Genomic DNA, 26,791 nt, shown 5'->3' on the forward strand with positions numbered 1-26,791 from the left:
TGGCGCAGGATGGAAGATGATATCGGGTACCTCATCAATCGTTTATCAAAGGTTGAAGGCTTTGCCAACACGGGCGAGCACCTACTCAACATTGTCAAAACTAAGCAGCCGGACAAGCCCCCGCCGGTGCCGGAGAAGAACGGGACCGAGGTGAAACCGAATGACGCCACGCCCAAGGAGGCAGAGAAGCCAGAAGAGCAGAAGAGCTCCGAGGCAGCGGAGAAGAATGGGGGGAGACTCCTAGTACGATACGATACCAGTGTCTTCTATTGTTTGTGCATAGCTCGGTGTCACGATAGGCGTTCATTAGAATGGATCGTTTCAGCCTCCGAGGCCAATATATTGACCATGTATTGTTTGCTGTCGAGAGCGTTACGACTGGTCTACGATTTACGGGTTGGTACATAAGTATGGGAGGGAGAATAGGGACCTGCGACCTGCTTAGAAATGGATTCAAGATATTGAGTATGCATCCTTGAAGAGAGCACAATGTTTATAATGGGCATATGGCAGCAGACCTGAAATTCACGATCCTAATCCTATCCATCCGTATAGATAGATATACAAGTGACAGTGAGGTAAAGTTATCCACTGTAGTCCGGTGTGAGTAATCGTGAGGCAGAAGTGAAGCTTCTATCAAATGCTAGGAAGCTCCTTTCAAGCAAGAGCCACTAAGGTTAGCTCACGGCAGTTGACCATGCCGTCCGTGCTAGGTAAAGCTCCAGTGGCTCCAATGTACCTACCCTTGGCAACTTAGGCAGCAGCTCATGTGACACCGCGCACAAACTACTCCAAACTACCCCACTTCAATTTGGGAACGCGGTAGTAAAACGCGTGGGAATCCACGATCTTGATTGAGCACTTACTCACTGTCATCTTCAATGGTCCGCAGTTGGTCGAATAATCAATCAATCGACATCTCGACCTTTTCTGTGGGTAACCAATTTCATGCTGCTTTCCCTTCCCCACGTCCAAAAGGATGGAAAATTCGGTATCATACGTCACAAGCCCTGGTAAATGTTTAATCCGCGTTGTTTCAGTCAAGACTGAGCCCGTGGATGACCAGGGAGTGTACATGGACGCCTTCGACATGGCTTCATCACCCCCAAATCAGGAAGACCAAAGTGAAGAGTCGGATTCACTCAGCATGGGCATGTTATCTTCGAAACAAGAAGACGAAGAAGTGGGCATGGACTTACTCGATATTCCTGTAGCACCGTTGAAACAGGAGGAAGCTCTTGCCAACAACGCAGAAGATCCAGTCAAGCTCGAACCGCCAGAGCCACCCGAGCCCCAGCTCAAGTTGAACACTTCGACCCTACACAAACTCGTCGATTGTGACAACGTTGACGCCCTGAAGCATGGCGTCGATGTCGGTGTCCGGTTCCTCGACCAACTGGTTGCCAGTCTCACAACCCATACGAGCAGCGAAACCACTAGTTGGCTTCGCACTATCTCTAAACAGAAGGTTTGTTCAATCAGCATCCTCATGACCATCTTCACCCATCATCTTGGACCTTTCCTCCACTTGGGGGTCGGTCATTCTACTCCATTCCCGGCCCCGGCTATCCCTGTTTTCACTCGTTTTACCAATATCACCCATTTCTGACGTCACTAACATCATCACAGGAGCTTGCTCAACCTCGCAGAATCGTAGTGGGCGTTGTCGGCAACACAGGCGCCGGCAAGTCATCTGTCATAAACGCTATCATGGACGAAGAGCGGCTGCTCCCTACGAACTGTTTAAGGGCTTGCACCGCGTCGCCCACTGAGATATCCTACAATTATTCAGATGACCCCGATGAGCTATACAAAGCAGAAGTGGAGTTCATCACTCACGAAGAGTGGGTTCGAGAGCTCGAGCAACTATACGCCGACCTGCTCGACCCGAGTGGAGAGATCTCGAGAGAGGCGTCGAACACGGACAGCGATGCCGGAGTAGCGTACGCTAAGCTTAAGGCGGTCTATCCTTCAAAGACCAAGGAAATGCTTGCTCAGGCTAATCCGGACAACCTTGCTGCCGAGCCAGGTGTACGAAATGTACTTTCTAGCACTAAGCTCCTGAAGGCAATGACCTCTAAAAGCTTGTACCGCCAACTTCAACGCTATATCGATAGCAAGGAAAAGCTCACCGGTGACGAGCGGAAGAAAAACGTTCCGATGGAGTTCTGGCCTCTTATCAAAGTGGTCCGGATCAATACGAAGGCAAACGCACTGTCAACGGGTGCCGTGATTGTCGACTTACCAGGTGTCCAAGACTCCAATGCCGCCCGAGCCGCCGTTGCCGACAATTACATGAAGCAATGTGGAGGGTTGTGGATTGTCGCGCCCATCACACGTGCTGTGGATGACAAGACAGCCAAAAATCTCCTTGGTGACTCCTTCCGTCGCCAAATGAAATACGACGGCACGTTTTCCAACGTGACTTTCATCTGCTCGAAGACAGACGATCTGCTCATCACGGAGGCTGCCGATAGTCTGAATCTACAGGATCAGATCGATGAGACGATGCTCAAAGCCGACGAGTTCAAGCGAAAGGTCAACGACCTCAAGAAGCAGTTCTCAGACCTCAGAGATAAAAGAGCGGCCTGTGACGATAGAATTGATGAGATTGATGCATCTTATGAGGAATGGGAGGATCTTGCCACAGATCTTTCAGATGGGAAGACGGTTTATGCACCGCTCCCAAAATCCAAGAAGCGAAAGCGTGATGGAAGGCAATCAGATGTACTTTCCGGTACTGACTCCGAGTCCGATTCTTCAAGCATGCTCGGGGAGTCTAGCGATAAGGAGAATTCACCTCACCAGACTCGGACACCCTTGACGGAGCAGCAGATTGAAGAGGCTATGGCGGAGTTGAAATCAGAGAAGAAAGAGGTTCGGAGTTCCAAGCGAAATGTCGACGGACAAATCAGCCGCGTACGTAAGATGATTGCTCAGGCTGAAAGTCAACGCGAGGAGCTTCTTGCGGAGGCCAAATCGACATGTATCAAAGGCCGCAATAATTACTCCAGGGGTGCCATTCAGTGGGATTTTGCCATGGGTATAAAGGAGCTCGACCAGGAGACTGCCGCCGAGAAGGATGATGCGAATTTCGACCCCGATCAGGACGCTCAAGACTACAATGCAGTCGCTGCTGGCCTCTCGGTGTTCTGTATCAGCAGTCGTGCGTTCCAGAAGCTGAGTGGCCGGTTAGAAAAAGATGACTTCGACTCTCATGGATTCACGTCTCTCGAAGACACGGAGGTAAGTCTGAAAAAAAGCCAAAGTATTGCCTGCACTACTTACGCTCAGGGACAAAACTTACACTCACACAGGTACCACAACTACAAGCCCATGCCAAGAAGTTAACCGAGACGGGACGGATAGCGCATTACAAGGAATTTCTGAACAACCTCCTTCGGCTCGTATATTCGATGAACCTCTGGGTCACCGACGAGGGTACTTCGTCCCTGTCCACTGCGGAGAAGCGGAGTGAGGAAATCCATCTACGCAAACTCTTGGGCGAGCTCAAGGATGTGTTTGATGCTTCGGTACGAGGATCCGTTGAAGAAATGGAGGAATGCCTTAGAGACCAGATCTTCAAGTCCTTCGAAACGTCGATCCCGTTGGCTATTGAGCGGGCTGTTACAACGGCCAGTGGATGGGGCGCCCATAGAAACATGGGTGGCCTGCTCTGGGCTACCTATAAAGCTACTGTTCGACGTCAAGGCGTTTACGCTGGTGCTGCCGGGCCACGTGATTTCAACAGAGAATTGTTTGAGCCCATATCGCGGAGCTTGGCCAGCGGATGGGAGCGAGCCTTCCAGCGACGGTTGCCAAGTATATTGCGCGAACTGACGAAGAAGCTGTCCCAAAAGCTTGACGACTTCCATCAGACAATGCTACAGCGAGCTCAACAGAGCCAGATGAGTGCACTCCTCAATGTGGGCCATCAGGTCGCTGCTGTCAACCAAGTCTTGAAAGGGTGGCCAGCACATCTCCAAGCCGAAATTACTCAGCTACAGAGAGAGGCAAGTCGTGCGTTCACACCTGTGATTTGCCAGGCTATGAGTGAGGCGTACAGGATCTGTACTGAAGCGAGTGGCCCGGGGTCATTCAATCGCATGAAGGCAGCGATGGAATCCCATGTCAACAACAGTCGACACAGCATGTTTCATCAAGCTACCGAGGAGGTCAAAGGAATGCTGCAGGCTCTCTGCGAGACTGTACAGAAGGAGATTCAACAGTACACCGAGCCTGTCCTTGCTGAGATGTCGAAGGACTACCTGGGGGCTATGCTTGGCCGTGACGTGGGAGAAGCCAAGCTCTCAAGCGCCGAGATCGATATGCGAGCAAGAGTTAAGGACGCCTTGCTACGGATCGACGCCATGTTCTCCGCAGTTGAGGGAGAGGCTGTGGAACCTGATGGGGAGGTGAAGCCTGATGCAAACATGGAAGACGATGAAGATGTGCTGCAGGCTCAGCTTCTGCAGGAACAAGATTTGGCATCGTAGGTGAAATGTGATGAACCAATATGCTGCTAGCTGGAAGGGAGACTTGTGGTTGACGGCCGTGTAGCTATTGCAAGGGAGATAGTACTGTGTATAGGTACCATGTACAGAGACGAAAGTGACCACTGTTAGTCAATACTATAGTATTTGCTTGCCACTCATTGTCCTGCATCAGCAAATATTCTTCCTGTGTACCGTTGAAGGAAGAGGGCGATGCTAGTGAACTTGGTGATGTGGCAGAGACCAAATGGATGTCCCGAGGTGTGCACAGCATGGGTACACAAATAGGTCGTGGCGTACGTGCAACGGTCCTGAAACATTAGAAAAAGTCCGCCTTTTCCTCCTTCGTCTTACAAAGCCGACCTGCCGTGGTCCAACGATGGTTGCTGCGACCCGAAAACCTGGGGAATGGAAAATGGGGGTACACTGCATCCTCGTCCCATGGCCGCCTATTTGCTACTGTATACTCTCTGCGATATACTTACTACCACACCATGCAGACAGTCATTCTTTATTTTTTCAGAGAGAAGAGAATGAATGGGCTTGTCGATCTTTTCGGATATTTTTTCGTTCTTAATTGTATGTAATATTCATGGAGGGATTCCGCATGCCGGGTTAACCGTATGGGTTCCCGCTGTTCGCAGATCATCAACGGCGCACCAAAGCTTATTGGGCTTAGGGTGTCTTGGGGGCCCAACTCGATCGCAAAAGTAACAAAAGATCGGTTCGCCGGGGGAGGTGGGAGGGAAGGAGGGGCAAAGGAAAGAATACCCATTGAGGATCGTCATGCACGTTTAATTCGACTGCGCGCGTCTTGGCGGGCAATTTTGACGAAGAAGACAGAAAGTCAATTGGTGGTATGCGAAAAGGTTGAAGCAAATGAATTTATCCAATGTGGTTAAGTTTAGTAGGTATGCACTATTGAAGCACGTCTGTGCAGGTGTACTTCTGGCATACCTTCAATGGTCTAGGTGTCTAGGAGGTAGCTTTAGACTTCTGACGCTCCTGTTCTGCGCCGATTTTGTTTACTCATCCATCATCCACCATCTATCCATCTATGCCAACAGTCTATTGTATAGCAGCAGCAGCGGCAGTACCAACACATGAAGCATGCAGTCAGTCGTACATGGCTAGGGATGAGGAGTGCCTTTTGAAGTAGGTTGCTGCCGCCTTATCTGCAGACCGCCTCCAACATCCCTCGAGTCGAGCTGAGCAACCAAGCAACGGCGTTGTTTTCTAATCATGCTGCATGCATGCTTACCGTGGCGCCCAGCGCACGCCAGCGTCGGCGACGTCGTGCCATCTGTCGTAAGCCGGATGATGGCGGGCTGATTACCATCAACGAGTCAGATCACTAACAGCAGACCAAGGGGACGGCACACAAAACGTGGGCGTACCTTTAGCACATCCGCCAGGGGGTGGAAACATGCATGCATTGGCTCGGGGCTAAAAAAGGCAAGAGGCCAGTTCACAAGTTGGATTGGTTGGTACGAGATAGCCAAGGATATTTGATGGTCAGAACTTTTATTGAAAAATTTGGGACTAAAAAGCCAGCATCTGCTGCCGGCAAGAGGGGGAATTGCAACCAATCTGCTAGATCCGGAGAAATGCATTCGGTGCCCCCCGAAAATGTCTATATACAAGAATGGGTATCTTTCAAAACTGGTATAGCTAAGGAGCGACAAGAATAGGTCAAAATGGGTTGTGTGTGAGGAAGGAAGGTAAGAAGCAAGGGAGTGCGTCAAGCAAACCGGCTTCTTCGGTGGAACTAGCCACCCTTGAAGCCCAAGAAATGGATGCCACCCAAAGGATGCAATCCTTTGGGGGAGGAACCGGGAAGGGATTGGATGGTCCCCTCCCATGATCCCCAGGCATGTTGCATCTTTCCTCCCGTGAAAGTTTCTATAAGGCGTGTTTGTTGGGTTCTGTACCATCGCGGGATGATCGCCGTCATCTCCGCGGGAAGGAAACCTGAATGTGAAAAGTTGGTCCCGTCATCCCAAAGTCTATGTGTCATTTGAAAAGAAACCCCCAGGGCGGCGGCCCCCCTATACGCGGAAGCGGATAATAGGTCAACGGCTCGGGTATCTTGGAAACTCCAGAAAACAGCGTGGCAGCGTAGATATCGTCATGGTCTGGCGCTCAGCGCGACTACCTCGTGCTAGCAAGGTAGATTTCTTTTTCTCTCTTTCTGTTGCTCGTAGACTTAGAACTTGCCGAGGACGAACTTGCGGGGAACCAGGTTGGTCTCATCGCGCTTGCTGGGCACCGTGCTGCCGCCACCTAGGGTGGTGACCAAGTTGGTCTCCTTGGTCGACACGGTCTGAACGTCGTCAGGGGTGGTAGTAGGCCGTGTTGCAGGGGAAGCTCGTGCAGCCGGAGAAGGCGATCTTGGTCTTGGCCTTGAGCTCGCTGACGGGAAAGATCTCCTTGACACCGTTAATGTCGGTGGCATCCACGATGGCGGACACGTCGAAATAAGTCAGGTCGTTCCAGCCCTGGAAGGCTACCTCTCCAAGCATACCGGGGCTGACGTGGGAGCCCTCGGAGATGGAGAAGTAGTTACCCTGCCAGCCTTGAGGGATGGTGACCTTGGCCTCGCCATTTCCGTCGACCTTGACCGTGTCAACAGACGGGAAACCGGCGTTGGCAGTGAAGACGACAGTCTTGGGGGTGGAGTCCTGGTTCTGGAAAGTGATGGTGTTGGTTGCGCTGACCAGGCTGGCAGCAGCAGCGACCACAGCGGCAAGGTTGGTAGTGAAACGCATCTTGGCTATGGAGTGAGAGTGTTTGACTAGTGGGTCAGGTAGGTGATATTGTAGTATCTGTTGGTCTGACTAGACAGTCTGATGCTTGGAGCAATATGCAAACAGCAAAAGCAATTCTACTGTGGGTGGGTATATATAGTGATCAAAGAGTGAATCGCCAGGGAATGAATGTGTTCAAAGCTGCCAAAGAGCTCGAAAGGAGATGAGAGAATGTGAGTTGCTTGGTTTGAGTTCGTAAACAAAAACGCCAACATTGGTGGCGGGGGAGCTGACGACTTTATACTTGAGTGAACGGATGTGTATGTCAGGACTAGCAGCCGGCTGTCCCCCGACTATGGGCACCATGGCGAGGGGAGGGACGTGTGGAGGGTGCTATAGAACCAGCTATGGAACACGCCCTACCATGTACCCTGTGGGGCCAGTAGGCAGTCCATGTATCCATCACACCAATCCCGTACCCATTAATGGAGAAGGAATGCGTGACTCGAAGTGACCCCGTCGGTCCGCTGCAGCAAGAGGATACTAGTTCGTTTCCTCGATTCAAGGCTGCGGGCAGTTTACCCTAGCCCGGCAATTTCCCTTACTGCCGGGGCATACTACAATGCCTATGCCTGCAAGACCGGGTGGACGGCGTCAGATCCCCGGCAGCCGTATGTAGGATTGATGCTTCCATATCATACACACACCAGACTGTAAGGAATATCCGCCCCGTTGCGACGGTAGAAGCAGCCATGGCCCATGGGCCTCCGCGGGGCCCAGGTGCCGGGGCAGTTTGCGCAGGTATCAGCACAGCCTAGGTTCGAATTCAATACGTAAACAAGATGGACGGTTTGGTCGACGGGGCAGTACTACCCTGAACACGATTCAGGTAGCGTTCCAGTAGGCGCCAAGACGAAAGAAGCACAGGGGAGAAGGGTAGGAAGTTTTTTCTTTTAGTTGCAAGTTAGCATGCCAGCTTTGAGCTCCGATTGGTCATGGTATGAGGTGTGCTAAATCGGTTCCTGGCGTGCCTGGCGTGCCTGGTACCTGACAGCTCCATGTGGCGGGCTAGACCAGCTATCGGGGAAACTCGAAAGCTTGGAAGAACCGGGATCGAGCCAAGAGCCAATCGGGAGCCCAGGGCGGACAGCTAAGGATAGGTGGGAATCCAGTAAGGTATTCTCTTCTTCGCATATTCTGTCACTCTCCCTCCCTCTCTCTCGTGTGCTTGGCGCGACACGTGTAAAGTGCCTCTTCCGCACCAAACAGCATCGAACGATACAAGGCAGTCGACGTGTCGAGCCGAGCAATATCTGAATCTGCATCTTACCTGCATCGTCTCGTTAGTATGATAAGCTCTGCCAGAAAGACCCAACAATCGTGCATGGGTGGACAGCTTCCATCTTCTGTCTTTCCCCTCTCTCACCTGACCTGATTAGATGTGCAAGTACTGATGCAAGGTATGCATCACAGTCTCCTCTCACATGGAACATCGAGACTGTTCATATGGAGTTTGCTGAGACCCTCTATGCGATCTTATCGGTGTCGCTACATGTATGTATGTATGCACCTGAAGTTTCTAAACAGTAGGGCTGTATAAATTCTGGTTTTTACCGTAAATCCCTAGTTTTTAAGACATTAAATATATTAAGTTTAAACTATTAAACTAGATTATTAATTATATATAAGTAAATTAATTTAAAATTAGCTTAAAACTCTTTAACTTATTATTAAATTTTAAATTCTTTTTTATTAATTAATAATAAAATTAATGTGATTAATAGCCGGTTATATAATTATAAAGTAATTAATTAATTATTATTTACTTTAAAATAATAAATCGTTAAGTAATTAAAGTTATATATATTATTAATTAATCTTTTACTTTATATATATATATATATATATATAAATAAAAGTAATATTTTAACTCTTTTATTTATTTAATATATTATTTAATAAATAATATATTAATATAAAAAGCTAGATTAAGTAATTATTAAAATTAATTAATTAAATTAACGTTATTTATAATATATTTAATAATAATACTATAATAATATTTATTAAATTAATATTAATAAAATAAAAAATATCTAATAATTTAATAAAATTGCTTTATTAATATAATTAAATAATATAAGAATTAGTTGTTAAAAAAGTAGTTTAAATAAATAAATAATATAATAAAGTTATTAAAGTATATAATTTATTAATAAATTAAGTTTAATATTTAAATTAATTATTAAAGTAAAGAGTGTTTATATAAAATATATAAAAAACGTTTATTATTATATATATAATCTTTTTTTATTAATTTTTTAAATTATATTAAATATATTATATTTAATATAACGTGGTTTATTATTAAGTCGGCCACTTTTTTTATATTTTATTATTTTTATATAAATTAGTTTAACTTTAAAGTTTTAAATTAATTAAAATTACTCTTTATTCGATTCGCTACTTAATTATATATCTTTTTTATATATTCGCGTATTATAACCTATCTCGCCGTAGATATCACAGCGCTTTCTACCGATCGCTCTTCGCTTTAACGAACCCCTTGTTCCGCATTTATTAATCACTAGACGCTTCCTTTTTACTTTCTCGTTTTATAGCTCTTGAGATTCTTATATAATAAAGGCTCTTTTAAGTAAACGCGCGATTTTTTAAACTTTCGGCGCTTAAAAAGTATTAAATTAACTTTTTATAAAGTGCGTATTTAATTTTTTATAAAGGTTATTTTATATATTATTATATATATAGCTTTCGTTATTTAATTTATAATATTTAAAATTAATGTCGAAGAGCTTTTTTAATAAGTAAAGACCTTATTTTTAATAAAAATAAAATATTTAATCGTTTATTAAAAATTAACGACGTTTAAAGGTTATAAGTATTACTTATCCCTGAGACGCGACGGGCTAAGTATAAGTATTTAAAGACGTATATTTAACTTATTAATTATTTCGTTCGAGTAGTAAAGTATTAAACTAGATGCGTTAAATCTCCATTTAATATTATTTTTTATAAAAATAATAAAATACGTGGCTTTAAAAGTAATAAGGAACTTTAACTTTATAATATAATTTATTAATATTTTAATAAATAGCTCGATTTCTTTTAAATTTATACGCTTTAACGTCGAATAAAATATTATGTTTAAAAGCTAAAATAAACAATAGAAAGTAAAGAGGTATATTAAGCGTAATAATGTCGTTATTCTTATAATATTCCTCGGATTTAGCCGAAATAAAGCTTTTATAACCGTTTAAAATTAAAAAATAATAAAGGCTTTTCGTCCGCGTTTTAATATACTTAACGAAATATTAAATCTAGTTTAAGCTCGTCTCGTTATTAATTTAGCCGTTAAAAGTCGGTTTAATCACTTAATCGCTTAATAGGTTATATTTATAAAATTAATTTACGAGGTAATATTAATTTTTAACGATTAAAAACGGCGGAATATACTAGCTTTACGAATTAATATATTTAATAGCCGTTAATTATTCTTAATTATTAAACTAAACCGACCTCGCTTTTTTATAACGATTAGAATGTATTATAATAAGTATTAACTCGATTATACTTATTATAATAAAGTTAAAAAATCGCGGCTTAAGGCACGAATAATTAATTATATAATATAAAAGAGTATAACATTAATCTCGTAATGCGTTTTAATATACGATAAATTAATAAAAAACATGCACTCTTTAATATATACTTAAACGTTTATTTTATTACTCTTATAATGTTTTCCCCTTAAAAAGAAGGCCGTATACAGGCAGCCTAATAAGGGCCTAACCCTGCGAGTGCCGACCGTAGTCTATAGCAGTACAGATTATGTGTTTTCATTATTATAAAGCCGGTTTCGTTAAAATTCTAAATATTTTTTATTTAAGATGTTATATTTAGTCTTAATATTCGCGATTGGCGCGAACTAGCTGGAAATAACACTTATATTTTCGTAAAAAGCCCTTTAATAATTATATCGACGGTTTATTCGAGTTTTAAAATCCGGGTTACGGTTAATAAGGCGTTTAACTTAATACTTATCGACGCGGTCGCCGCCGCGCGATTTTTAAAAAAATTAACTATATCTTTTATAATATTAATATTAAAAAACATCCCTTAAATATTTAAATTAATTATATAATTATAAAGTACCTCTTTTTTTAATTAAATTTAATTTATATAATAAATATCGGATTTCGCGTCGAAGTTTAATACCGCGGAGTCAGTCGCTTAAAATAACTCGGGGGACGTTGTACACTTTTATAATAGCTTTTTAATTAATTCGATTCGAATCTTCTCGCGTCGTTTAAATTATTAAAACAATACGATCTTTTTTCGATTAAATCGATATTATAATTATAAAAATATTACGTATTAAAGTTTAATTATATAAGTTTAAAAAAAAAGTGGCCGACTTAGTAATATAGTCGACTTAATAGTAAACCACGTTATTTAATTTTTTATAAAAGTTATTTTATATATTATTTTATATATTATTTTATATATACTTTTTATTATTTAACTTATAATACTTAAAATTAATATTAAAAAGCTTTTTTAATAAATAAAGACTTTATTTTTATTAAAAATTAAACAATATTTAAATAATAAAATATTAAATTAAATACATTAAATTTAAATTTAAAGATAAGGATTTTTTATAAAAATAATAAAATACGTGGCCTTAAAAATAATAAAATAAACTTTAACTTTATTTTATTTTATAAATCATTAACGCTTTAATAAATAATTCGATTTTTTTTTAAAATAAATACGCTTTAATAAAAAAATAAGTATTATATTTAAAAAATAAAGTAAATAAAAAAATAAAGAAGTATATTAAGCGTAATAATATCGTTATTTTTATAATATTCTTTAAATTCGATCGAAATATAGCTTTTATAACCGTTTACAATTAAAAGGCGATAAAAGCCTTTTATTCGTATTTTAATATATTTTTTAAAGTATTAAATTTAATCTAAGCTTATTTCGTTATTAATTTAACCGTTAAAAGTTAGTTTAATTACTTAATTACTTTATAAAGTAATATTAATTATTAGCAGTTAATTATTTTTAATTATTAAATGAAATTAATCTTATTTTTTTATATTAAACGAGGCGTATTATAATAAATATTAACTCGATTATACTTATTATAAAGCTAGTTTAATTAATATTTTATATGTTTTTATTTAAAATATTATATTTAATTTTAATATTTATAATTAATATAAACTAATTAAAAATAATATTTAAATCTTTATAAAAACTCGTTTAATAATTATATTAACGGTTTATTTAAGTTTTAAAGTTTAAGCTATAATAAATAAAGCGTTTAAGTTAATATATATTAACGTGGTTAATTTTAAAAAAGATTAATTATATAATTATAAAGCTTTTTTTTTATTAAATTAAATTTATATTATAAAGTTAATCGCTTAAAATAACTCGAGAGATATTATATAATTTTATAATAGCTTTTAAATTAATTTAATTTAAATATTCTCGAGTTATTTAAATTATTAAAATAATATAATCTTTTTTAATTAAATTAATATTATAATTATAAAGATATTATATATTAAAGTTTAATTATATAAATTAAAAAATTTATTAACTTAATAATATAATTAATTTAATAATAAACTACGTTATATATTAATAATACTTATTAATTTAAACTATTTATATTATAATATAATAATTTTTATATTAAACTTAACGTTTTTAAAATATATATTTATTAATATTAAAAAAAATTCACTTTTAAAGAAAAACGTTAATTTATTTAATATACTACTAATATATACCCTAGGATATTAAATAAACTAAAAACCTAGTTTTTTAATCATACACCCCTACTAGAAAGGGCCTAAGCACACTTACACTTCTGCACGACATCACTAATCGTTTTAGAGCTGCTGCCCACCAGGCCCGGCCGGAGAAACCCCGCGCGGATATGGATTCCCAACATTAAAATTGGGCTCACACACAAAATTTGTGCAGAGTTTTGCGATCTAGAGCTTCTGCTAGAAGGTCCAAAACTGTGGTGCGAAGCCGAGGGCCTGGGACTGGTGGAGTGAAGCCAGTGGTTAGGCCGAATAACAGTCCGCAAGCAGCCGGATCTGTCCCGTCCTAATCCCTGTCCATCCCACCCACTCTGCCAGGAACACATGGATCGACAGGCACGAAAACTTTGCGCCTGCAAGGCACAGCGAGAAATTATCTCCCGCATTCTTGCGCCCTAGTTGTGTGATGGAAACGGCCACCGCTTTGAGGGATATATCGCGCGACGTTGCTGACGTGCGCATCTCTTGGCAAAGCCTCTTCGATGCCACGATTTCAAGGTCAAATGCCCACATTCCCTGCCTATGCTATGGTTCCTTGGATAGGCCTCTCTGTATGTTGTTGCTAGGCCATCACGCCCCGAGAGGGCCACCATGACGTCAAAAGCTCTTTCCCATTCGTATCCAGTAGTGACTTATGAGGCTGCAAAATGTTTGTCGCTCCCGAACACAGCAAGCCCTGTCGGCCCCATTGTCCAAGGATAGGATGACATAGATTAGCACAACGTGAATAATCACTTCGAGATGCTTAGTTCCGCTCGGTCGCATGTCTCATCAATCGGGAATTCGGGAGAGAACGGTCGTGACTCATTGATATTTTGCGGCAGTTTTCTCATTGGATCGATTAGCATCTGGTCACATCTGCCAGTCTCGTCTCGAAGGATGTCAGGTCCACCATGCAGCAGCGACCTCCACCACCCTGGACAATATTGACGTTCACGCAGACAACCCACGCAGCAAGCGAGCAAGCAGGTCAAATGCAGGCGTATTGTAGCTATCACAAGCCAATATGCCCTCCCACAATCCGCAGATTGAGAGGGAGGGGGATATCTGTCGACAGTAAGCCGGTTGGGGCGAACGAGCCTTGTTTGTTGAAAGCCTTTCGCCATGTGCTCACAAACTGGTCGGGCTGACGGCAACCAACGGAGACGGAGAGGGTGGTGAGCGTTGCATCGGACTTTGCATCATGCACGTCCAACACCATCCTTTATGGCCATCTCAACAGAAAACAGACGCCGTAAGCTTCAGGCTACCACCAAGCGGGAAGTGTAAAGGCACAAGTCATTCCATCCCCACATCAGTCAATCCCTCAAGATTGGCAGATATGCTTCCCATCATCACAGAAACATCGACGTTGTCCAAACAACTCCAGTGCATCGGGTTTGGGAAATGGAGGCCGCTATGGGCTTGCGAAGGCCTGACGTCTGGCCCTGGCGTTGGTTAGCTGGATACCATCTCCGGTATGGTGTGAGACCCGTTGGTGATCATCACCTTCAGAGCACTGGCAACGGGGCAGCAGACTTAGTACCACAAGCTAGCCTGTAGTCATTCCTCAACTTGGTTATAGTAAGATTTTTGAGATGTCATAGTTGCTGACGAGCAAGAGAGCAAGCAGTATGGCAAGTCCTAGCGAGGCTCTGATGGCGCTCAAGTAATCATGTTCTTTTCGGGTTCCTTGGCGGTGAAGAGGGGAAATGACCAGCAAGTAAAAACAGAGTCGGTTGCATCACAATAAGTAGGCCTCAGGTGAGAGAGAGCGTCCAAGATTGACCCGTGAGCCAGTGAAAAGTCAAAGCGATCAACACAATGAATAAACTTTTTGCTTTGACAGTCGAAAAGAAGGTTCCCGGGAACGGTAAAGGAACGTATTTGACTGTGTTCAGAGGAAAAACTGGCAATCAATCAATCACCTAACCCACCCAACGTGCCAATTCAGGCTACCGGCTGCTGCGGCAAGCGCGGCGTAACGTTCAAATTGATTGATAGGAGCCGGAAGGAACAGGCGACTGGAGGATTGGATATCATACTCTGCTCTACATCTGTCTTTTGGGTAATACATCAATACCTATCTCAGCGGAAATGTTCAATGGGAATCATAGTTGCCAGCCAGCGCAGCTTTCCTCTCTCTCTTTCTCGGTGCACTCGGCTCAGGACATGTACTGTGCCAATCACACCATCGAAGTCCTCATGTTGGAGGGCTCCTGCTTTCCCATGTCCTGCTGTGTGGCGTCCTGATGGTGGCTGTGGTTGCGGCTAAGTAAGACAACCGCAGGGCTTTCTCTAGTCAGCTACTACTATGAGTCAAGCGCCTCGCGGCGATTACGACTTCTCAGCTTGTCATCTCGTACGGAAGAAGACCCTCCACTTTCGCTTCCCTTTGTATCGTAGGGTATCCCGAAATAGAATCTTCTCCTCTCCTCTTTTGCCTCCGAGGCGACCTCCGCACACGATGCAAAACATCTGTGTCGTTAGGTGGATGTCTGGAGAGCGGCGAGATCGTGACTTGGACGTTACCTATTATGGGCCAGTGTAACACGAGGGATGTTGGTAGATAGCATGCTTGGGTGTCAATAATTCAATACGATTGCAGTAATTCCCATCCACAGCTGGTGAGAATCGGGCAAATGCAGCCTACCTGCTAACCTCCTCTTTCGTCCAAACCGTGTTGGGCTCAATATATCCGGCCAATCACACCCCTGAGTTCATGATAGCCCACCAAGCCAGATTAGTGCGCTCTATCAGCAACTCGTGTATGATTCCTTCGCTAAGCACATCCACACACACAGTCAGAGACCTGCATCCCCCGTCACCTCGTATTTGCAGCCTGTGACTGTATCTGGAAGCTGCCATCACCGCCCTTGGCCAACATGGCCTATGCTGACTTCAGCAACGATAAACGGCGGGTCTTCGGCGCCGTCACTTATTGTCACCCGGTCTGGTTTACGATGTGCCTGTAGGTCATCTCGGTAACGCGATTGGCATGTGTACGGAGTATACAGGTATCGTGTTGCTCTCGCCCACGCTATTGATAGCAAATGGCGGGTTATACGCTCTCTTCCACGACTTCCACGAAGCTAACTGAAGTGGTCCGATCTGTGGTTGTTACGAGGTAACGCACCACAGCATCGTGCGAACCATGGGGCGTTGGGCTGAAAAGGTGTGGCCGAAGATGTAACCTGACAGCAGTAGCTTGACAGGTTATACTCCACTGGCTTTCCCCTCTGGGTAATGGCAGACCCCTCTGGGTAGAGGGAGTAGACACGGCAACGCCCACGTAGATCGCATAGCAGCGCCCTCCTGCCACCCCCCACCATCCGTGCCAGCCTTCCAGCCTCCCTTTAACCGTATCGTTACCTCGAAAGCCAGCCGGAGAGCTGTGATGGGCTAGTCAGCAAGCACACTTGACATGTAAGGTTGCGTTGCAGGGGCAAGACAGAGCAGGAGGGCTCACAGCCATATCTATGGTGCTTAAATACCATGGGATGGCCTCTGTTGCGTCGCACTCTTCTGATGTCCTCTACCTCTCATCCACCTATCTATTAATACCAGTCACCTTCACTGTGAACCTCTGTTAGTCCTGTCGGATTTCAACCGACATCACAATCGCTACTCGCTTTACAGACACACACACACACAAGCAATCGCGAAGACATAACGCCGAGGGAAGAAGTTGGACCACTACTCTCGCTATCAGCCAAACCGCAAAACCTTAGTCAAGATGAAGATGATGCAAATTGCTCCCATGGCCGGGCTCGTCGCAGCCGTCAACGCCTGGGGTACTACTGTTGGCAGTGTCGGTACTGCCTACACCACTCTCGTTACTACCGACTACGTCACCTACTGCCCGGAGCCTACGACGTTCGCATACAAGAACGTGACGTACACTGTCACCTCCGCCACCACCCTGACCATCACCAGTATGTCGTCCAGAGTTGCGCACGATTTGATCGGTTTAGATAACTAACTATCCTCCTCTCAGACTGCCCTTGCACCATCAGTGTGAGCCAGCCCCCGCCAGTGACAACTACGTCGTACTGCCCGCCTACCACGTACCCTATCGGTACGGGTAAGCCTCCTGTGCCTACCTACGGCAACAGCAGTATTGTCATTCCTCCCCCGGCCACTGCTGTTCCCTCCTCCCCCTGCCACCGTGGTTCCTCCTCCTCCTCCTCCTCCTCCGGCCTCTACCGGATACTACACCACCATTACCTACACGCCCCCGCCCGTCACCTACCTGCCCGGTACCTCTGGCATCCCTGGGAAGCCCACCGCGCCCGGTGCCCCTGGTGCTCCCGGTGCTCCCGGTGCACCCACCAACACGCCCATTGCGCCAACTACCACTGGCTCCGTTGTGATCCCTACTGCTGGCTCTGCCAAGGCCGGCACTGTGGGTGCTCTGCTCGCCGTCGCCGGGCTAGCCATCGCTTTGTAAAGTGGCAGTAGATTTGTCTTTTGAGAGAAAGGAAAAGCCCCTTTTTCGAACTACGAGATAGGGCGGGAGATATGATGTTTGGACTTGACGCATTTTACGGAAACGTTTCTATACTCTCTTTCAACCAAGGCATTTGCGACTCGGGAGCTTGCTTTTACGGTGTTACGCTGATATCCGGTAACGATACCCTCTTGGGATGATACGCCGACGACAGCAGTTTTGGCGAGATTTTTGGCATCAGGTGCATAGGAGTTGTTTGCCTAGGAAGAAGAAAGGCACATAATTAATTCGGGATACCCAATTACGCTCTTTTGATACTTGCATAGCTCAACCACATATGAGCGACCAAAACAATAAACCTAATAGACTACTACCTAAGCATCCGGCCTGCCTTGTTCTTTGTTTACCTACTCAGAAGCTGCTCTCTCCCGCTCCCTCTCTTTGTACTTGGCTCGCATATTGCAATCCTTCCAGTCAGATAACTGTCTGCTAAAACTCGTTTCTCGTACGGCCCATTGCTATCTATGGGCGGGGTGTAAATCCTGGACGTCTGGGCACATGCGGACTGGGCCAAAAGAGACCGGGACCCCTTGTAAAGTTGAGTCGACGAGTATATATTGGATGCAATGTAGGTATATCACTCATAGCTCGCTGCTTATCGACGCTGACCGATCTTCGCAACCCACCCCCAAAAGGAAGAGGCAGATCATCCTCGCTCGCCCAATATGGGAGCCATTGACAACTCACTCACTCACTCATACGGTGAATCCATACCCTCCCCCTCTCTGCTCTGCCCTCCAAGCAAACAACCACCGTCACAGGCAACAACTCACAGCTCACCCTGCAGAGGAACGACTGGGCGCGTGGAATGGGCAGAGGAATGTAACGGCAACCCACCCTTTCTGTCAGTAGTTCGTCCTCCCCCCTAGCCCAGCAAATAAGCTTTCGAGCTACTTCACAATAGTTTCCTCTTTAAGGACATCGGCCACATGAAAGAAAGCAACAAAAAAAAGCTCGTATTCTCACGGACTCTTTCCAGAGGGAGAAAAAGAATCGAGAAAATCAAGAAACAGGAAGGTAGGAAGAAAAGATCGTTGTTTGGGTATGTGATGTGGTGCGGGGCAAATTCAGAAGATGGCAATCCGAGGCAGGACAGACCCTGCTTCCTGGAAACAAATTGGTAGGGGTATTATTGGCTCATTATATTGGTGGAATGCAGAGAATCAATATATGTTTCCCCTCTCGGCATCAATTGGCCAAGGTAAATCATCTCACGATTCCTGCGCTTGTTCATCTATTGAGGATAACGGCGCGGAAGAAGAGCTCAAGCTGCCTGCGCAGTACATACCTAGTGAAATATATCACAGGAAAACCTGATCTCTTCCAGGGTGGGCAGGCTGTCTTGATTGAATCCGAGATGAGAGCCAATCCAGCGGCATACTAGAGTGATGCCCCGGGGAGGGGGCTTGAAAAGCTTGACGCTCAGTGCAGCTGACTACATGATCGCAAGCTTACACGACTAGGCAGGGGGCCCGAGGCATGTCTGTCTGGGTATCTGAGTAACTCAAGTAGCCATTGGAGGAAGAAGGATCGGATCAGAAAAGGCCTCAATACGAATAATGTCTTGTCATCACATCATTGACTAGGGGTTGGGCTGGGGTTTCATTGGACCGAACCGCCAGCAGACTATCGGATAGAAGATCGGGACAGGGGTATAGACTGATTCTGTTGGTAGTTGTTACCAGGCCACAAAAGGGCCAAGAGCACAACAAGCCTCAACTCGAGAGCCACCAGCCACCAGCCGCCATTCCGTGCTTGACGGCTTGTAAGCTGAAGGTATCAGGCAAGCAGGGTAGTAGTATTCATTAGACACGTAAAGCAGTAATGGAATCAATGTTCCATCAGAAGCAAGAGTCCGCCGCTCTCTTCCCTTGTTGGTACACATCATCATGACCTACCGACTGATGATATGATATATACTAAAAAATGTGAGAGATCATCGCCTTCGGTTACAGGTATAAGGCGTGGTAGTCCTGGGAGGGGAGGACCCCTCGCAGGATGGTGTAACTCTTACCCTGGAATGAACCTAAGGTAGGCAGGTAGGTAACTGGTAGGTAGGGAGAAGCAGAGACACTAGCACGCTGGTCTGGTCCCAAGTCCATAATTGCTTTGTATGTACATAATGCATCTGCTGTCCCTTGCTGCTCACCCTCGGAACCTGCGCTAGCTACTCTGCCTGATCAGGAATCGTGAGTTGGCCAAAGACAAGGTACGCTGCCAGGTACGAAAGGTTAGGCACGTACATGCAGCTGAGTAAATACACAGCCCACGTAGCAGCAGAGATAAGAACAGTCGATAATATTCGAGCAACAACGGAGTTGTATCCATAGTCAATCTACGGAGTACTTCCAGTGGTATTAGCGGGTGTCTTCCAATCTCTGCTGCTTGGGTAGGCTGATGCCACCCTCGGAAATACAAGCGATCACGTCGATGCAGTCTGGTACTGCGAAGGTCCCGAGCAAAAAGTCTGACATCTCACAGTTGCAGTCATTGGACTGACAGTAACCCCGTGATCTTTCCTCTGCTGACATGAATCGCCAGCCTGACTACACTAAATTCGGTGGTAAGACAGTCAGAAAGCCAGACAGTCCGAGTAACGGCCCTTGTCGAAAGCTTGGCGTTATAGCAAATGCCTTGCTCGTAAAACCTCATAATATCATTACTGTCATCTCTCATGTTGCCACGTGTTGATGGATCTCTTTTATCTTTCTTCTTCACTTCGCAAAATGTTGCCCGATCAAGACTCTTCGTCAGGTCCAGTGGCATCCATTCGCGATCGGACTTCTCGAATTAAGGCCTTCGCCTCCTCGACCTCTACCCCATCCTGGCACAGTTCATTCGCCAGGCGGTTCGCAGTCGTGTAATCCTCGATGCGCATTGCGTGTTTGGCGAGCCACATGCGTGCCTTGGACGTCGCAGCGGTAACACCAGTGCCCTCTCTGCCATTCCCACCCCCTTCCCTACCATCACCGTCCTCGTCCGAGCCATCATCATTATGGATTACAATGCTCTCTCCCACATTATCCCCCGAAGCGCTTTCCTCTTGCGCAACGCACATCTCCATGTATGCCTTGGCATCCTCGTCTTGATCCAGGCTTTCGTACATGATCGCGACCTGCAAGAGAATCTCGGGATCCATATGGGCGCCACGTAGGCTCATCGGTCCGCTCCCGGTGCTGCCAAAGCTGCTTCCCGTATCGTAATAGCTTTCAGCGAGCAGTGCACGCTTGAGTGCTTTGATACCATCTAGATTCCTGCCCATGCGTTGTAGGCATGAACCCACCGCCATCCACATTTTTCCATCCCATGGCCGTAGCCCGGCCGCCTTTTTGTAGTACCACAAAGCATACGCATGCATCTCGAGGACCTCATACGTCTGGCCAAGGCCATACCAAGCACGGTAGTCGCGCCTATTCACATCGACAGCTCGCCTGTACGACTCAATGGCCGCATGTGTATTCTTCAGCTCCACATATTCATGGCCCATGAGCGTCCAGGCTGAGAGGCAGGATCGATCAAGGGTCAGCGCTCGGCGGAAGTACTGTACAGCCTTCTCGTGCAAGGAAAGTAACGAGTAATAGTTTCCAATAACTACGCATGACTCGGGGCGGAATTTGTCGATGCCTGAACATAAATGTGCGAGGAATGCGAGTTTGGGCCTCGAATTCATTACATATAGGATATTAGAGTAATGGTCCAGGGAATCGAGGCGATGAGGGTGCAGCGACAGTAATCGGCTAAAATGCTGTTCAGCTGCAACAAGATCCTTCGCGTGATAGGAAAGGAGGGCGTCGCATGTGAGCAGGAATGACGAAGTAGGGAATATGCCTAGAAGCGCATCTAACGAGTTGGCGAGATTGTTGTCATGCTGATAGAGCTCCAGTGATGTGTTGATATGGAACATGAAAGAGACGATATTCTGGGGTAATCTTGGCATCAAGCGGTTGAGCTAGGCTTCAGTCAGCAGGGACTCTACATCCTGGGGTGCTGGGATACTGGGTCGACTTACATCTTCCACTCGGGATATCAAGGACGTCATCTCGAGCCAGCAACCCCAGTTCATTGGGAAAAGGTGTACGCTCCTTCCAAGCCAATATATGGCAAGCTCCTCGTTCTTTTGCCTCGCAAGCACCATACCATATCTATGTCTCCGTCAGCATTTGATGATAGTATGAACCGGCCGGGGCTCTTACAGGTACTCTAGCCACCCTTGACTATCCGTATCTTCACCATCTTCGGTCTTGCATGCATCAAACCAGGCCTCCAGATACCGGCTAATCGGCAGCAACTGCTTGTTGATGCACGCGCCGAGATCTTGGGGGCCCATGACCATCTCAGAATCCTCATCTTTTCTTTTTCTCCCCAGACAAGAACTTGGCGTATAAGGCGAGGAACAAACTTCGCTGGCTGATTTGTGGTAATGTCGGTGCGCTGGGTGACCTTGCGCTTGATGCCGGAGCCTTCCCTTTGCCTTTTCCCTTGGGCGTCGAAGCCTCTTTCGTAGAAACAATGGTAGCTATCATCGAGTCGGGTAGAAAGACAGCCGCACAACGGTCAAACTCGCGACAGTCGAAGAGCGATTTCGCCAAGAGGTACTTGTTGATCTCTCGCGCCTCTAAAACGGCCTCATCGGGTTCTGTGTTCTGGGCCAGGACTACGGCCGGGTAAGCTCCATTGCTGGTATCGTCGAACCCAGCCTGGGGTTCGGGAATGGCGTTCAATAGCTCGGCGGCCCTGTTGATGACGAATTGTTGGTATGTCAACGAAGCAAGGCACGCGAAGAGGACATCCTCACCACTTGGAGGATTGGTACAAGCACCTCTCAGAGCACTTGACCACTGCCTCTTGGAGGGCGCTTCGCAGCTGGTTCGTCTCGCGCTCGTTCAGGGCCATGATGGGCGGGGCCCCGTCGGCATGGGGTCGACCGCTTTCTTGTACACGCGCAGGTTGCTCTCGTGTCACCTTGTCCCTACTGCCGTAGAAGTAGTCGACCTTGTTGGAAGCTGACGGTAAGGCGGGTTGGCTCTCTTTGCGTCCAAAAGCTCGAGTCGGTAGCGAAGTCCTTGGAGCGCGTGTCTTGGTAATTGGGCCCAATTGGGTGCAGTAGTCCGCGATCTAGGTAGCTTCAAGGTTCGTTCCTGAATAAAACGGATGAGGTACATGAATAATGACAACTGATGGCTCGGGACATTCCACTACCCCACCAAAACACCAAGTACAGTAAATATTGGACCTGATCAGACGGATTCGACGGGGATTCCAAGCAGCCAAGGTCCTACTGCTCACCGCCCTCCGAAAAAGGCTTATCAGTGTCATCTCATGCATAATCGATAAGTCGACCAAGGGATTATTTGGCTAACTGCATCGGTATTAACAGTTGGCGACAAGAGTGATTGATGGTGTGGGGACGACCGGGTGAGATAGATAGCTAAGTAGGTTTGATTACACGGCCAACGGGACGCTTCTTCTTCGACTGGAAGATCTCTCTCTCGTAAGGACAAACTTCGTGTGACTGTCAGATTCATTGGGCAGACCTTTTAGCCCCTCCGATCAGCTCCAAATTTTCTGTTGGACTGTAACCAGCATCCTGTTTTTTTTCATAGTGAACCGAAATTCAAGACCCCTCCAAAGAAAGACACGGGAGAAATAGCGACAATGGCCAAGGCAAAGACCCCTGAGTACACCAAGTTCGAGAATGTCTTCAAGGACAAGCTCGTCGCACAGCTTCTCGAAAATGCGCAGAAGTACAACCTGCCTAAGGAGCAGCTCGATTGGTTCAAGAAGGTAAGAAGACAGCTTTCTGTACCCGAATCTCACGTCTTGCGATTCGGTGAAACCCCTCATTCTCACCAACTCCACTCGGCCAGGTGTTCTTCGTCGACGTAACTTCAACCCCATACCTACCCTGTCTAATATGCATACAGGTGCTCGAGGTGAACACTATGGGCGGAAAATGCAACCGTGGCATGTCCGTTCCCGATACCGTGTCACTGCTTCTTGGCAAGGAGCTGGATGAAGAGCAGTACTTCATGTCGGCCACTCTGGGCTGGATGATCGAGCTTCTCCAAGCCTTCTTCCTCGTCTCCGACGACATCATGGATGGCAGCATCACCCGCCGCGACCAGCCATGCTGGTACCGCCAATCCGGCGTCGGCATGATCGCCATCAACGATGCTTTCCTGCTCGAGTCTGCTATCTACCTTCTCCTGAAGCAGCACTTCAAGACTCACCCTGCGTATATTGACCTGGTCGAGCTGTTCCATGAAGTCACTTTCCAGACTGAGCTGGGCCAGCTGTGTGACCTGCTCACTGCCCCCGAGGACAATGTCAACCTCGACAACTTCAGCATGGAGAAGTACAAGTATATTGTCATCTACAAGACGGCCTACTACAGCTTCTACCTGCCCATCGCCATTGCGCTGCACTACCTGAACATTGCTACGCCCAAGAACCTGAAGCAAGCACACGACATCTTGATTCCCATGGGTGAATACTTCCAGGTTCAGGATGACTTCCTGGACTGCTTCGGCACCTATGAGCAGATCGGCAAGCATGGTACTGATATCATGGACAACAAGTGCTCCTGGATTGTGAACCAGGCCCTTAACAAGGCGACCCCTGAGCAGCGACAGATCTTGGAGAAGCATTATGGTCGCAAGAACAAGGAAGATGAGGCTGTCGTCAAGAAGCTCTTCGATGACATGAAGTTGAAGGAGCACTACCAAGAGTACGAGGAGAAGCGTGTGGGTGAGATTCGCCAGATGATTGCCAACATCGACACCAGCGAAGGTGTCAGCCCCGCCATCTTCGAGGCCTTCCTGGCCAAGATCTACAAGCGCTCCAAGTAAAGAGTTGCGAAAGGAATTGACAATCATTCCATATATGTAGAATGATCGATTGGACTGTCGATCAAGCATAGACATAGATATACCCGGCCTGCTCGGTGGAATGTAGCCACAAGAAAAAAAATGGCAACCTAATCCATGAATAAAGTCTGAGGATATAGGCAACACTTGATTTCTTAGAGCAGGAAGAGGGCCAACAAAAATACACGTAATGATTACAACGCCATCAGCTGGTGCAAAAGCACCTGACCCCTTAACCATCGCAAACCCATGAGAAATACTATGCGCAACTTGAAAGCATCGAGTAGCCAACCTCACTCACAACGCATCACACTGATAGTAAATCAAGCAGATGCATGTTCATTGACCCTCCCAAGAGGTCTCGATCACTACCTACTCTTTTGGCTTCTGAATTCGGGTCTTCAATATTGGTAAGCTCCCTCCCTTCCCACGGCATTTTCCAGCTGCCTCCCAACGGAATTGCTTCGCGTTACTCCGTATATACTCCATACTATAGATAATCCCTCTAGGACTCTAGAGAACTCACGAAATCCATCAAACCAAAATAAGCTCAGTGGCCGTATTGCAATTGTAAGGGCAGTATGTATGACTCTCACGTTTTCTTGTAATATCTGTGGATGTGCGCCGTTACGCGTGCCCGTCGAGAACTCGCTTTTACTCTTCCTCATGAATTAACGATCATGGCTTTCGTGTGCTCATTCATTGTTTCTCTGTTTATACCTCTGCAAGCCCCATATACTTCAGGCAAGGATGTCTGGACTTTGATAGGGAGGTAATGACGGTGAATTCTAACATTTTACGAGGGTCACACATATGTGGGAGAAAACCTCCAGCAGCAGTGCTCAGAGAGGAAGGGAATAGTCGCCTGTGTCGCATAATGTTGATGTGCTTGAAGTGTGCTGTAAATAGCAGGATAACGAGCGCAGACCGTGACCGCATGACCTCTAGTCTGACACGAACATCCAGGCGACTCGACTCGAACTTATTCTCGTTCTCTTGGAGAATGGGAAGTTCAGAGTATGAAGACGAGACGACGGGCTGCGCTAGCTTCACATTCCAAGCTCGTATGGTATTTGGAATGTCCCTGAGAAAGGGGGGCTCAACGTACAATGAACGTGCCCTGCATCTCCCCTTAGCTAGTGGCAAGGGGTGTCAGTGGATCTTACTCTCGTGCCCAAGGTTTTTGGCTTCCAAAGCTGAGCTGCTCGATTGCTTCATGAGTGTTTGCTGCTTACTGTAGTGTCGTTTTTAGAGCTCACCTGCCATCAAGTGGGTGTCCACGATGTCTTCTTCAGAGTACCATAGAGGTATAGACGCCGCACTTACTCAAGTGTTAAGTGGGAAGATCAGCCTACGCACTCTTCAGTAGTTGTTTGGGTTGGGATTCATAGGGCGGCTCGATTCTCTCAAGTTTCTGGGCAGCGCTCGCCGAGAGTTCAGGGGCCATTAGGTAACTGAGAGGCAAACCGTGATCAGAGCTGGGTATGCACCACTACTTCAACTATTAGATATGAGGAAATAGTTTTGTGTATATACGCGCTCGGAGTCGGCCGTTCAGCTGTTGCTTGATAGCTAGCATTGTTTGCTACATTTCACGTCTATCACGATGCGGCCGACTTGGAGGTTTCCATTCAAGCTCGCCGACCTGTGTTCACTCTAGAGATTTCAAAGCAATGCCAGAATCGGTTCAGGAACTAAACCAATTGGTCAACATAGGTACTGCATTCAAAGTATCCTTTGTAATCCAGGCCTGCGAGGGCAAATTCCATTCGAAAATATAGAGATGAGGACTAACAGCTCTAGTTGATTCAAAATGGCACTCTATAGCAGTATTACTGTTGTATATCGATACTCTGTTAACAGGGCTATGGCGAACGATCCAAGCAGAGTTTTTATCAACCTCGTCAATAGCCTTCTCTAATCCTATGGACAGCGTTAATTACTTGTAATTCAATGGATAGCACTAATATAATAATCTTTCTCTTGTCTAGTGATAAGATCGGTCTCATAGCTCACCTCGCAGCTGGAACAAGTGGTATGCACCTGGCTAATATGTGGTCTGGGTGTCTTTATATATATCTTGTACCAACCATACACACCATTGACCTAACCGATTACGGCGTCATACTCTTGGGGGAGGCGCCAGAACCCCGGTAACGACGGTGCAAACGGGTGGGCCTGTAAGCTCGTATTGGTCGGTATGCGCGTGACACCACTCGCACATGCATAATCCATGGCGCTGGCGGCCTGCGCGGCGTACCACAGCAGGGGCTAGGTCAGAGGTGGTTGCGTTCGCGACCCGTAGGGGCCTTCCGGCTCGTCCGCA

General features: G+C 45.9%; 6 protein-coding genes across 6 annotated transcripts; 4 read left to right on the forward strand and 2 right to left on the reverse strand.

Annotated features, from left to right (window-relative positions):
• Positions 1-9: 9 nt before the first annotated feature.
• On the forward strand, positions 10-310 carry PG994_014847 (GARP complex component; the record flags this gene model as incomplete). Its single annotated transcript, XM_066866256.1, has 2 exons — positions 10-243; positions 284-310. The coding sequence occupies 2 exons, from the start codon at positions 10-12 to the stop codon at positions 308-310; spliced, it is 261 nt and encodes an 86-aa protein (XP_066707932.1).
• Positions 311-1,090: 780 nt separating this feature from the next.
• Positions 1,091-4,496, forward strand: PG994_014848 (uncharacterized protein; the record flags this gene model as incomplete). The annotated part of the gene is made up of 3 exons (XM_066866257.1): positions 1,091-1,468; positions 1,630-3,246; positions 3,318-4,496. 3 exons carry the CDS (start codon positions 1,091-1,093, stop codon positions 4,494-4,496), a joined length of 3,174 nt encoding a protein of 1,057 aa, XP_066707933.1.
• A 2,203-nt stretch (positions 4,497-6,699) lies between these two features.
• On the reverse strand, positions 6,700-7,261 carry PG994_014849 (uncharacterized protein; the record flags this gene model as incomplete). The annotated part of the gene is made up of 2 exons (XM_066866258.1): positions 6,700-6,816; positions 6,845-7,261. 2 exons carry the CDS (start codon positions 7,259-7,261, stop codon positions 6,700-6,702), a joined length of 534 nt encoding a protein of 177 aa, XP_066707934.1.
• A 9,564-nt stretch (positions 7,262-16,825) lies between these two features.
• PG994_014850 (uncharacterized protein) lies at positions 16,826-17,539 on the forward strand (the record flags this gene model as incomplete). Its single annotated transcript, XM_066866259.1, has 3 exons — positions 16,826-17,024; positions 17,087-17,173; positions 17,205-17,539. 3 exons carry the CDS (start codon positions 16,826-16,828, stop codon positions 17,537-17,539), a joined length of 621 nt encoding a protein of 206 aa, XP_066707935.1.
• Positions 17,540-20,336: 2,797 nt separating this feature from the next.
• Positions 20,337-22,492, reverse strand: PG994_014851 (anaphase-promoting complex subunit 8; the record flags this gene model as incomplete). Its single annotated transcript, XM_066866260.1, has 5 exons — positions 20,337-21,548; positions 21,609-21,741; positions 21,793-21,946; positions 21,999-22,333; positions 22,419-22,492. 5 exons carry the CDS (start codon positions 22,490-22,492, stop codon positions 20,337-20,339), a joined length of 1,908 nt encoding a protein of 635 aa, XP_066707936.1.
• A 762-nt stretch (positions 22,493-23,254) lies between these two features.
• PG994_014852 (Farnesyl pyrophosphate synthetase) lies at positions 23,255-24,447 on the forward strand (the record flags this gene model as incomplete). Its single annotated transcript, XM_066866261.1, has 2 exons — positions 23,255-23,383; positions 23,524-24,447. 2 exons carry the CDS (start codon positions 23,255-23,257, stop codon positions 24,445-24,447), a joined length of 1,053 nt encoding a protein of 350 aa, XP_066707937.1.
• Between the last annotated feature and the right edge of the window lie 2,344 nt (positions 24,448-26,791).

The sequence above is a fragment of the Apiospora phragmitis genome (genome assembly GCF_038363925.1).
Source record: "Apiospora phragmitis strain CBS 135458 chromosome Unknown utg000014l:1.0-1827420.0:1.0-1829600.0, whole genome shotgun sequence".
Lineage (NCBI taxonomy): Eukaryota > Fungi > Ascomycota > Sordariomycetes > Amphisphaeriales > Apiosporaceae > Apiospora > Apiospora phragmitis.